This window comes from Mangifera indica, chromosome 15, assembly GCF_011075055.1.
Source record: "Mangifera indica cultivar Alphonso chromosome 15, CATAS_Mindica_2.1, whole genome shotgun sequence".
Classification (NCBI taxonomy): Eukaryota; Viridiplantae; Streptophyta; class Magnoliopsida; order Sapindales; family Anacardiaceae; genus Mangifera; species Mangifera indica.
In genome coordinates this window covers 14,703,529-14,717,077 of record NC_058151.1, presented here as the reverse complement: position 1 = coordinate 14,717,077, position 13,549 = coordinate 14,703,529, and the positions used below count along the sequence as shown (strand labels likewise).

At 35.9% G+C, this 13,549-nt stretch overlaps 2 protein-coding genes and 1 pseudogene across 2 annotated transcripts; all 3 read left to right on the top strand.

Moving 5' to 3' along the window:
* The first annotated feature begins 1,413 nt into the window (after positions 1-1,413).
* Positions 1,414-7,392, top strand: LOC123197780 (ABC transporter G family member 14-like). Its single transcript, XM_044612165.1, has 6 exons — positions 1,414-1,765; positions 1,962-2,754; positions 3,189-3,365; positions 3,474-3,661; positions 3,766-5,622; positions 6,646-7,392. The coding sequence occupies exons 1-5, from the start codon at positions 1,592-1,594 to the stop codon at positions 4,414-4,416; spliced, it is 1,983 nt and encodes a 660-aa protein (XP_044468100.1). The 5' UTR covers positions 1,414-1,591; the 3' UTR covers positions 4,417-5,622; positions 6,646-7,392.
* On the top strand, positions 5,428-6,774 carry LOC123197555. The gene is made up of 2 exons (XM_044611872.1): positions 5,428-5,622; positions 6,646-6,774. The coding sequence occupies exons 1-2, from the start codon at positions 5,428-5,430 to the stop codon at positions 6,772-6,774; spliced, it is 324 nt and encodes a 107-aa protein (XP_044467807.1).
* A 435-nt stretch (positions 7,393-7,827) lies between the features above and the next one.
* Positions 7,828-12,622, top strand: LOC123197779 (annotated as a pseudogene).
* Positions 12,623-13,549: the final 927 nt, after the last annotated feature.

Below are 13,549 nucleotides of genomic sequence, written 5' to 3'. Positions count from 1 at the left end.
CCGAAAGAGGAAACCCAGAAAAAAAGATTATTGCGAGGGGAGATGTTCATAATCCAAGAGGTTGCTTAGGTGAAAATTCTCCTATCTAAAACAATGTAGACTGGCCCAATATTGCAAAGATTGATAATGACATATAGAAGGAAAATGCTTCTGGTCTCAATTAAAGGGTAAGAATTAATATGCATCACATGCATTCATGCATGCACTGAAGAGGAGAATCAAAGAGATACTTTTGGTTTGGTTTCATATGCTTTTCCTTTTACAGGTATTATTGCCACCGCTGGAAATCGGTCCCAAGTGCACGGAACTTACAGTAATCATCACAATGCCATTGTCCTTAGTACATTATTACATAAAAGTATGCAAAAATATCTCAACTTCTCACCTCGTTTTGGCTTAATTAATGAGGTAACTAATCGGGTTTATACATTTTTTTCACACTGACATTGACACAGTGTACAGATAAGGAATATATGCATAAGGGTTACTTGGTGTTGGAGCAAAAATAATGAAGAGATTTGTTGATATCGATCTAATTTATGGAACGTTATCGGTTTAGCTACATTACAAAAATAAAGAGAACAGGGGAATTGACCTGAAGGAGAAATTGGTTGGATTTGTTTAGAAATGGTGTAAAAGCATGAGAGCATTTGCAGAAGAGTTGTCGATTGGCTGTATTATGAAATGATGGGAAGCACCATGATTATCTTCTAGGCAGTACTCCATTTATTTTTCACATGCACGCAGTATACATTGCAAATCTATAAAGTTTATATATAGCAAATAATGTTGTATAATAAATTTCAGAAATAATATACAAAATTGGGTTATGACTTTGAAACCTTAAGTTATTTGTATGTTTATAGAGAGTGATAATGATCATGATCTTGATCTTGTCTTTGAATTGTGAAATAGTGGGAAGCACTATGTATCATTGATATGTCTAATTGGAAATAATAAAGAATTTCTGCTTTGTTTTTTTCAGACGCACTCCACAACATTTTGCATTCCTACACTATACTCAGGAAGCAAAACAAGATTTAAAAAAAAAAAAAAGAATAAATATTTTATATATATATATATATATATATATATATATATATATATATGCTATGTTTAGTAGGATGAAAAATATATAAGGGTTCTTTCAGGCGCTACACTGGTGAGAATTACGCTTTGCAGTTGTAATTTCTGATACCCCAATTGTCATAATTTGATCTGAGCTGCATAGTAAGCCTATGCAATTGAAGGTCAGCATAGGAAGATGATAGAAAGAAGATGCTGATAAAGAGGAACTAATGGAAAAGATTAGTATAAATAATGGTTCTAAGGGGTTGGTGATAGAATATTATAAGGGAAAGGTGGGAACCCACCATTGAGGGCATGGAGCCTTAGCACACACAAACAGGACAAATCCTCAACTCTACTATATATTTATGTGCTCTCTGCTTCACTATGGGAGCTAGGCCAAAGTTAAAAGTAAAGCCTTAACTTCTCTCCCTTCTCTCAATCATCACCACCACCATCACTCCACCCCCAAAACACCTACCAATTATTAACGTCCTTCATTAATTCAATCATTTTATATAACATGCCTCAGCTCAACTGCATAGTACCAAAACCTGAACATGGTGGCACTAGTGATCCACTGGAAGGTGGTCTCAGTCTGACAGAGATGTCGTCCGAGTCTCAGAACATGGCTATCCTTGCCTTTCCAGTACAGCCAAAGCCACTCCAGCCCCCCTTGTATCATATAACTCTCAAGGTCTCTCCAATCATCATACCATTTATTGTATTACTCTTTATGCATCTGACCGTTGGTAATTTTTCGTCATAACATATCTCATTTTTCTATCATGCATAATAAAGTAGTTTCTCTGTCTCTCTTCAAATTATTGCAATTATATATTACTGATTATATGAAATCATTTGTTCTTGCTAACATATACACTTGTTTGCAGTTTGAAGAGGTGGTGTACAAAGTGAAATTAGAGCAGGGACGATCTTGCTGGGGTGGTACATGGGGCTCCAGAGAAAAGACTATATTAAATGGAATCACTGGTATGGTATGTCCTGGAGAGCTGCTAGCCATGCTAGGGCCTTCAGGAAGTGGCAAAACCACTCTTCTAAGTGCTCTAGGGGGCCGTCTCAACGGCAAGTTGTCTGGAAAAATCACCTACAATGGCCAGCCTTTTTCTGGTTCCATAAAGAGAAGAACAGGGTTTGTTGCTCAGGATGACATTTTATATCCACATCTCACTGTCACCGAAACACTTCTTTTCACTGCACTTCTCAGGCTTCCCAATACCTTGAGCAGGAGTGATAAACTCCAACATGTGGAACAAGTTATAACTGAACTGGGGTTAACTAGATGCAGGAATAGCATGATAGGAGGACCACTTTTGAGAGGAATATCAGGAGGGGAGAAAAGGAGAGTAAGTATAGCTCAAGAAATGCTAATTAATCCGTGCTTATTATTGTTAGATGAGCCAACCTCAGGTTTGGACTCAACTACAGCTCAAAGGATCCTAACTACAATCAAAAGGCTAGCAAGTGGAGGTCGAACCATCATAACCACCATTCACCAGCCATCTAGCCGACTCTATCACATGTTTGATAAAGTAGTTTTGCTATCAGAAGGCTCCCCAATCTATAATGGTGCGGCATCTACAGCTATGGAGTACTTCTCCTCCATTGGTTTCTCCACATCCATGACTGTGAATCCAGCTGATCTCTTACTTGATCTTGCCAATGGTAAGTTCTTTAGTTCTTCCTTTTTACTTTTCTTATAAAGTCGTATATGTGGTGAGCGAGGGGTTACTTTTGTTTAGTCATCATTTCTTTAGTTTTTTTTTTTTTTTAAACATGAGACGGGACAACAGTTGGCCTACTGACAGTGGTGCTTGTACCATTATGTAAGTGGAATATAATTAATATGGAAAAGACCCCACCAAACCAATCATGCAAATCATCAGTTTTGTTACTATATATCAGAATTTTGAAACTCTTATGATCAATACTATTTGACATCTCGATACATACATGTGTCTTACTTAAAGATGCCAAATGATTTCATGTAGTTTGTATTTTAAAGGTCTCAAACTTGTTGCATTACTTTTTGACTGATTGTTACAGAGAAAGGATGTGTTAAATGTCATGAAATTTATGAGAAAATCCAATTTTTGCAGGAATAAGCCCTGACTTCAGGCACTCAACTGAGCAAGGTGAGAACATCGAACAAGAGCAGAAGTCTCTTAGGGAAAATCTCAAATCTGCTTATGAAAAGAACATTTCCACAAGATTAAAAGCTGAACTTTACAGTTCGGAAGTCAATAACTACAGCCATACAAAAGATGCTTCCACAAGTAATTTTCTCATCTTTTATTCTATTTTTATTTTTTTCCTCTTGATTGCCTAATTTAACTTCAAATACCTCCCTGATTCTTTTTCTGTTCAATTTTGTGATGATGAAGGAAATAACGGGATAGCAGAGCAATGGTGCACAAACTGGTGGCATCAGTTCAGAGTGCTTCTGCAGAGGGGGGTGAGAGAAAGGAGGTATGAAGCTTTCAACAAGCTTAGAATTTTCCAAGTCATTAGCGTTGCTGTACTTGGTGGACTCCTATGGTGGCATACTCCGACTTCTCACATTGAAGATAGAGTAAGAATCGTTCTTTGCAGGAAAAATTCGCATACTTTGTAAGAAAATGATGGCTACATTAATTTTTTAATAGATGCTAAACAATGCTTTCTTTTTGAATGCAGATTGCATTGCTCTTTTTCTTCTCAGTGTTCTGGGGCTTCTATCCTCTCTACAATGCAGTTTTTACATTTCCCCAAGAAAGAACAATGCTAATCAAGGAACGATCTTCTGGAATGTATCGCCTTTCTTCCTACTTTTTGGCGAGAACATTTGGGGACCTGCCACTGGAGCTTGCCCTTCCAACTGCATTTGTGTTCATAATTTATTGGATGGGTGGCCTTAAAGCTGATCCCATTACTTTCATCCTATCCTTACTTATTGTCCTTTACACAGTCCTTGTTGCTCAAAGTCTTGGCTTAGCCATAGGAGCTATTCTGATGGACATAAAACAAGCCACTACTTTAGCCTCAGTTGCAACTCTCGTTTTCCTGATAGCTGGAGGATACTACGTTCAACAAATCCCACCTTTCATAGTGTGGCTCAAGTACTTGAGCTATAGCTACTACTGTTACAAGCTTCTACTTGGGGTTCAATACAGTGAGGATGATTATTATGAGTGCTCAAAGGGGGTGTTATGCAGGGTTGCCGATTTCCCTGCTGTCAAGTCAATGGGGCTGAACCATTTATGGATAGATGTATGTATTATGGCTCTGATGTTGGTGGGTTATCGATTGGTTGCTTATATGGCACTGCATCGAGTGCAATTGAGGTAAATTTAGCACAGGTCACATTCCTTCAAATATGACCATTTGAAGAGTTTTCTCCTTCTTCAACTGAGGAATAATGCTAGGCTTAGATGGGAATCATGTATGACATTGAATCAATAGCCTTTTTATTGTAGTTTAGATAATACTAACTTGAAGCTTTACTTTGAAAATAAAATTATACCATTCTCAACAAAATCATTTCACTTTAGAACAAAAAGAAAGAAAAGTACATACATTTTCTTTGCGAGAATAAGAATACATAACCTTAAAGCCCTCTTATCTTAAGAATGATTTTGGGATGAATTGAGCTTCTCAAACCAAAAGCAGTTTCAGTTTAACAAACAAAGAAGTAACAAATACTTGTTAGAAGAAATTATGAATGATATTGAGAAAACCAGGCAAGGATCATTGAAGTTGGGTGGAGAGCCATGCAAATGAGAAATGACATAAAAAGAATCCTTGTCATATTTCTACTTGGATATGGTGCACAATCCACCAAAAATCTCCTTCTCTCTGAAACAATGGCAAAGGACAAGAAAGGTGAGTCCTATCAAGTCCTTTTCTTCCCCACGGGAATTGTGGAATTCATATGAGCATTGAGAAGTGGCAATCTGAGTAGGCCATAGCTTCAAATTAAGGAACAGAATAAACCAAGTAGCCAGATAGTCAAAACTAAGTCGGCAGAATAAGTCACTGTCCACCCTGATGATACTCTATTTATCGGATCAAGCAAGGATCATAACCCAATCATAGTAATTTCAAACGATCTTGTTACTCCGTTTGGAGAATTTGGGCCAAAAGTCCATCCTACACAGCAAGACAGCTAGGCTAGGATTTTAAAACAAAATGCCCCGTCGTGGACCCGATCTGGGCCAGAGGTCAATTTGAGATCGAATTGAGTTCAAAATGTTTGGGCTTCAACAAGTAGTCTTTTCGGTGCGATTTAGGGAACCATCAGTGAAGGAAAACCAAAGCAAATTGAAATAGATGGCTGCGAGAGAAGGAAGCAAAGCAGCGATGACGGCGGTGAAGGGCGGAGCCGTTAAATTTAGTGGTGGGCCTTCGAAAGCCAAGGCCAAAGCCAAAACCAAAACCAAAACAGTTTTGCCTTCTCCTTCTTCTGAGTTGGGCAAGTTCCTAAATATTCCCGTGACGGCTCGTTCCGAAACTTCCAAATTGATCTCCAAGTTCATCAAACTCAACAATCGCCAGGTTTTACCTTCTACCAACATTCTAATAGTCTTGATATTGTTAGACTTGAGAAGGAACCCTTTTGCCCCAACCGAATTCTTTGTAATTTTTTGGCTTTTATTGCTCTTATTTCTAGGTGTTCGATGATTGTCCTAACTGAATGTTTCGAATGCTTTTTCTAAGGTCTAAGAATGTGATGTTATTTCTTTAACTACACTAATTCAAAGCATGGTTTTGTTGGCAAAATTGGATGATATTAGGCTTTGTTTTCCTTCTGAAATACTGTAAATTAAAAAACCTGAAAGAAAAGTTCTTACTAAGATTGTGCCAAAAAAACCCGCCTGGAACCAGAACCGTGGAGTCAGTTGTAGGAACCGTCTTACCCTGGTAATCGGTTTCACCCCCTAAGGGAGCGAATCACTCCAATTCAGATAGATAATGATTTCTATCACTAATAATATGATGAAGCATTTTGTTTGCTAGATTATCCATGTGTATACTGAAATCATTATCTCAATATTTTGGTTTTTTAAATTGTTTTATTTTATTTGCTTCATAATTTGAATTACTGCCGTTTGAGGTAGTATATATATTCGTGCCATCTGCATTAAACATGGATAAGTGGCACTAATTTTAGTTGCAATCATATGTATTCTTTATGCATTGCTACTTCCACGATATTGGATCTACATAAATTTTTGTGCTCACATTGCATTTTTCAACATATGAAGTAGTGTGTTTTTATGTAGATACAACCGTAATTTTGATCGTCTATGAGGAGTTTCTGGTATAAATTATGTATTGGTCTTTGAGCAAAACCCTAACAGACAGCTCATTCTTGTTGATAAATACCGGTCGCAGAAGATAATCTCTTATCTTCTTAGAACATCCATGTTGATTCCGTATTATGCACTTTGCCATTGTCTCCAAGTAGTGTATATATTTGGATCTTCAAATATTTGTTTATTGTTCACAAGTAATCCTATTTTCTCTTCCTTTGCCATTATCATGTCTGGAATTTTTTGGCTATGATTTTTATTGCAGAACCCTGGAATGAAGAAGGACATGCTTGGTGAGGAGAAGTTGAGGTCTATATTGGCTGGGAAAGACAGAGTTGGTATTCCAGAGATTGCCAAATTGCTGTCTGGGCAATTTGTGAAAACGCAACGATAGTTGGCTGGGCTTAATTTCATTTGAACTTGTGGTGTAGTCAGAAATATGATGTAGAAATTGAATAACATAATTCCATGGGCATTTTTATTTGAAGTTGTCAGACATTCAGTGTATGGTTTCAATCTTTTTTTGTTAATTTCTTAAGTTACTATAGTTTTTTGGGAAAGTTTTCTGCTTCCTCAATAGAATTGTATTCTAGACAAAATACCTGGAAGCTTAGGATGAAGGTTCTGTCTTTGTTTCTAATGCCCCATTAGTTCATTTAATTTTGAAGAGCTTAGAAATTTTTTATGTGGGAAAAAATCTAATGTAGAAAGCAAGCCTGCTGGAGAATGAGATGCTGTGCTGATACATATGATAAGGCTATTGAGGATGACTGAACATTGGCAAACAATCATATTCACAGGGCTGCTTGCGCTTGTTTCTGTGATAATTTGCTAATTGGAAGCCATAACTTAGAATCAAAAAAGCCATGGAGCTCTGAATTTGAATTTGATAACTAGGCAAACCAGAATGAGAGAAACTATATAGCTAGAGGAGGAAGAGTAGAACCTGTTGTACTTTCAGAAAAGAACAATGCTTCCCATGTGCCTAATATTAAAGTCTATTTATATGTCAGCTCATGGTATTCTTCATTTCATACTCATCTGTGTTGAACATCTCAAAATTTCAAGTCAAAAGAATGGAATTTAGATAATATTTGAAATCTTGCATTTACACTGTTATGATTTTATTTATCCCTCGCAAACTCTTTTATATTTTTGTAACACAAGTTTTAATAATAACCTCAAAATTTTTAAAATTTGCACACATCCCTAATACTAAACTTTGTGTATATATATATATATATATATATATATATATTAACTATGGATTTTCCTGTAATTTTATTAACTGAATTTGAATAAATAATTCATATTTTGGGTTTCAACCCAACGTTACCGGGCTCGGCTTGATTATACCCTAAGTCATTAAAGCAGATCAGCTTGAATAGTTTGAGGGTAAGAAAGTCTTTTCAGCTCGCTTAGGGGGAGGGGGGGGGGGGGAAAAAAAAAAAGAAAGGAAAATGTCTTTTCAGCTCAGGATTTTCACAACCAGCGGGCTGTATATGGTCGAAACAAAACCCTTGCCTGTTGTCTTTCCCGGTTCTAGAGTTTTTGAGTAGAGTGAGTTAGCGTGGTACTTGTAGGCAGAAAAGGAGAGTGAAATGGCAGCAAAACAGCAACAATGTGCAACAGGGTATTTGGAGGATGCAGGCCACTGATGGCAGCAGCCAAAACATCTTCATCAGCAGCCAAAGCATCTTCATCAGCAGCTGCTGTTGGCTCGGATAAGGAAAAAAAGGGGCTTGCGAAACCGGTTCCTGTATCTCCACAACTGGGGAAGTTTCTTGGAGTCAACGAAGCTTCTTGAGCTGAAGTTACCAAGAAAGTGTGGCAACATATCAAGCTGCACGACCTCCAGGCACTTCAAAAGTTTTCGCATTCATCAAATATTTTGTACGTACATTGCTAAATCATTTGCGTATTTGTTGTTTAGTATGTTATTTAACAACAAACTTTAGTTCTCGTCTACTGAAGTATAGGTAGGAAGGAGTTAGATTAGCCTGTGGGTTGCTGAATAAAGCAACTCTTTTTCTGAATGTTACAAAGCAGGATACTTGAGAAAATATATCAACTTTCCATTTTTCATGGTGAATTTAGAGCTCTAAAACTAAAGAGTAAGAACTCAGCGCATAGTTTCAAAAAAAAAAAAGGAATAATAAGTTTTATGGTCAATGGAGGTGGCTTACTTAGTAATGGTTGTTCCCTGGATGATTTGGCTAGTACTTGTAATGTCTTTTCTTCTTCTTCTTCTTCTATTTTATTTTTATATATTTAAAAAGAACGATTTATCTTTTCTTTTTCTGTCATTTTAGGTTACAGGCAGAACACAATGTTGAGTATATATCTAATAGTTCTTAATGATTATAGTTTTCTGTCCTTTCCCATAGTGGGAAATCTAAAAATGCTTGATGATGTTATTGAATCAATCTATATGTTCAAATTTTATAGTTGTTCTTCATTCCACAACTATCTTACGGCAAGAATAAAGAGCTAAAAAGTTAACAAGGATGAGGGATTCATAACTTGTCCTTGATTTAAAAATTTTCCTTAAATTAACTTCGGATTTTTCTTCTTAATTAGTGCCCCTTTGACATAGCATAGTTAGTTATATCTCTCAATACTGTTGCAAGATGCATAGGATTTAAACCTTATTTCAACCTTGGAGAGGATCCTTATAATCTATGTTTGTGCCTTTGATTCCTTCACCAGACCATGGTTTAAAGAATAATTTGGAGAATCGACGCTTTTTTTAAGCTTCCTCTTCTATGTTTATGGTCCTAATTAACAATTGTGGATAAAACAAAGTTGTTCGAGTTAATGTTGTTGTTGGTGTTGACTATACTGTGTTTTGACCAATTGAGTGTGATAATTAAATTATCATAATTTTAGGACCTAACAAGTTATTATAATCGATTTTCGTTTGAAGAAAGAATGCAGTTTTCATGCAATCAAGAAATTAGGAAATCTAGCATCCCTACCATTTCTGTTTTGACATTTGTATGTTTTGTAGAATCCTGTACATGACATGGTGCTCTAATATTTTGTAGAATCCTGCCAATAAGAAGGAGATTCGCTGTGATGAGACGTTAAAGAGTATTTTCAATGGAAGGGACACTGTTGGCTTCCTGGAGATTACCAAATTGCTATCCCAGCATTTTGTGAAATCTGCCTGATGATGTACCGTGTAGTATCAACAAATGAACACTTTAATCTCAGATTTACCACATGGCCAGAAACACATGTTCATTCAGGTACTGAGATGTGATATGGAAAATGTTTCAAATAGATTTTTTACTATGGTAGTATTTGGGTTTGGTTACAGTGAAGATGGATGCAATTTGAACTTCTAGTTTTTAGCTGGGTTAAATTGGTTGGTTCATATTGTGCTTCTTACTGGTTTAAGCTTGAGACAAAATGGTGTTTATATAATGCATATATGCTTCAAAACAAGGAAAGGTGGGGTTGAATTAAATCCAAGCTGAGTTCGAATAAGGTAAGGCTTGAGAATGGTGAATCAAAACTTGAATTTAATTTGAAAATAATTTAATTTTAGATTTACTTCAAACTAGTTTGAACTCAGTTCATTTATGTAATTGAGCTCAATCCTTGAGGTCAAACTGGGCATGTCTGATCCAAGTTCGGACCACATCTGATCTAATATCTGAATTTTCTACCAATGGCCATTTCTGCAAAAATAAAGAATTATTTATTTAGGGGTTCAAAAGTTGTTACATCTGCAAAAATGTTAAGAGCTAAAATTGAGTTAATGACTGAATTTTCGATTATGACTTAATCTAATGGGTCGGTGGTAGATATTTAGAACTGAAATGACAGATCTGTTCATGATATATAATGTAAATAAGGTTGCAAGATACCTTTTGAATCTTTGGGCTGGTGGTGTTAGCAACTCAGAAAAGCTTTTCGGTATGGGTGGCCCATCAGGAAAGTAGCGTGGCATCCAGACCATCCATCTACATATGTTAGCTTATCCTCCTATGCTTGCGAAGTCTTCTGTCAGGTTTTCTCCTTCCAAAATAAAAAAAACCTGAAATTCCGGCCACCACTACCAGCGTTGTCCAATCAGATTCTGGTTTGTTCCGTCTCCATCTGCCATGACATTATCAGACGATGAACACACTTCCTAAGCTGACTTTCTTGAATCTGAAGTCCTCTCTGAAGCCTCCGATGTCGACGCCGATACCGAGGTTCTTCTCGTTTTAGCAATAACAGTATCGTTTTCTCTTATATCATATTAATCCTTTATTTCTAAAATAGAAAGAGAAGAATTTGGAGGAGGATGAAGAAGAGCCAAAAAAGAAGAATTGCGTGTAGAGGAAGGTTCAAGCTCAGGTTCAGGTGCAGATCCGGCAAGAATTGAGAGTGGAATGTTGAGCAAGATTCCTTCTGAACTATTCCCCCACATACTCAAATTTCTATCTTCTGCGGCTCTCTTTTATATATTTATATTTATAAAATTGATTGATAAATTTTCAGAATGTTTTCTATTTTTTCATTATAATGTAAAAGTTGTGTTTATTTATTATGGCTGGACCTTTTATTTGTAGATTCTTAATTGTGCTGCTTCTGATGAGTCTTTGTGGCGTCGCCTGTGAGTTTCAATTGATTTTCTGCATAGTCATGCTCTACATGTGAAGTGAAGATGTGGTCGTAATAATGCATGCTTGTTTTTTTTTTGGCAGATACTGTATGCAATGGGGTCTGTTGCTGCCTATAAGAGTTTGCGAGTTTCTGCTTGGAAAAAGCTCTACATTCTGGTTTCTATTTTTCTTTTTTTCTTTATTATTATTATTATTATTGATATTTGCATACTTTTTAAACTTTTAAAGAACTTTTACTTGTGGGGGTGCGGGGTTGTTGGAATATGATTTTGATTGAAATATTGTAGAATCATTCCTTTCTTTTTCTTCACAAAAAGAGTTGAGCTCTAAATAATGTTATTGTTGTTACATCCCAACCAATTTTACTACAAGGAAACCTGTATAGTTGTTGGCTTTAATTTCCTTGACATTATATTTCTAAGTGTGTTTGGAAGTTGAAGCTTGGATTATTTGTTTCCAGGTATTCTTGGCTGGTCCAGACTATTTTGAATTCTTCATTTGAAGGTTAAAACATTGTTAAAGCTGTTAAGACTTTAGTCTTTGAAAAACCATTATTCATGTTGCAGCAAGATGAGGAAGATATGGTTGAATTTGTTAGAAATTGCTCAGCTGAGTTTAAATAGTACTATATCAGATGCAAGTAGCAAAGAAAAGCCAAGCCCCTCTTCCTTCCCTGGTAACATGTGATACTTTGGTTTTAGCATCTAAATTCTTTCCCATCAAAATTATGTTCAAATTACATCAGTATAAACTAATAATGACTTAGTTTATGCAAAAATAATCTGTGTATTAAATTTTAAGGAAGAAAAAAATAAAGAGATTCTTATGTCACCTCTTTTGGTACCGTGCGATTGTGTGCTTTTATGCTAACAAAAATCGTCAGAGCATTCATTTCTGGCACATTAATGCATGTGGTAGTCTTTGATTGCAGTTTATGTTCAGCCCTTCTTTTTTTTTTTTTAATTGTGATGTGAAGGTGAGGGATGACAGGATAATTCTTGACAAGACAGTTGGTGATCAAGTTTCTATTTGGAAAAGCAGTAGGGGCCTGACTGATAACATGATTACTAGCCATGCTTGTTCTGGAGAAATGTGTACTTACCACCAGATTGGTAATGTATTTGTTTGTGAGAAGACCAGCTATGTTCATGGTAGGGAGCATTTTGTTAACAGCATCAACCATTTATATCTGCATGCACAATAGTGCTTACACTTACTTTTGGAGAATTTAATTTTTCATCTTTGTCTTCTTGTTACTCCAGTCTGTGATGATACATGCAGAGACGTCATTTTGGACCCCAATGACTTGCTTTTGGTCTGTAAAATTTCTGGCTGTTGTTTTGAAATCCTGATAGCACAAGCTGAAACGGAGTCAGATTCTGTCAGTATTTTCTGCTTCTTCATTTGTTTACTTGGCTAAAATTTCCTCTCCCTAGAATTTTGAACCATGAAAGACTACATGGGGATTCAGTAGTTTGCTGTGTAAACTATAGATTAATTTGTTAATCTGGCTCTTATGATGTTGTTCAGCACTTATAATTTACATACTAATAATTCTTTTTCCCTGTCCTAATGTTCTGCACATAACATTCTGTGATAAATGAAGCCAGAATATGTGATTTCTCTGACCTGTAATTAGAGCAAAAAATCCATATAGGTGTTACACTTTTTGAGGGACATGGTTTAAATGGGGTAGGTTGGTTATTCCAAGTTGTGTGAAGATACACCTGCATGTGTGGAGAGCTGCTCTTGGAAATTTGTAAGAATCATGGGAAGACATGATTATTCTGGTCTTTCTATGCCCAACTTTGATGTTTTTTCTCCTTGGTTCAAGTTCTCCTATAAATAAATTTGAGTTCAACATGATAAGCATGCACTTCTGCCTGGCCATCCAAAGAGGAGAAAAACTAACTATCTTTTGGCTTTTATTCCATTAATGTCATCATACATCTGCAAACATTTATAGACCTGCTTTACTAATATCCATTGCACAGTTTAGATGTCCAATGGCTCTCTTTTTCCATATTTCATAATGTGTTTAAGAATTAGAATGCTTGATTACCGATTATGTTAATTTGTGTTACCGGGAATGGATGGATGGGAGAGAAACAGTTAAACTTGTTCACAAAAACAACACATTGAGGCGCTTTCACTTGGCAAGCAAAAAGATGAACACAGCATTGTAGTTTATTGTGATGTAACCCTGATCCTTGATAAAAGAGGATGCTAAGAGAAGGATGCACCATGGAGTTTCAAGATCAAATTCGATTCTACACAGTAATACTTAGTACAGTCTTTAACTATATAACATAGAAAATATTGAACCAATTAAAAATTCTAATAAAAAACTTAGAAGTCGAATTCAAAATCTTATTGAGTGAATTCTAAGTTAGGGTAGGCTTAAGTTGAGTTAGTTTGATATTGATAATCAGTTTGATTTAATTTAATTTAAATTTGTTTAGATTAAATTTGAGTTAAGAGAGTTGATTCGATTTTTAAATTGAGTCGAGTTAGAAAGAATTTAATTTGGTCTAATTTGTTAGTAGAATG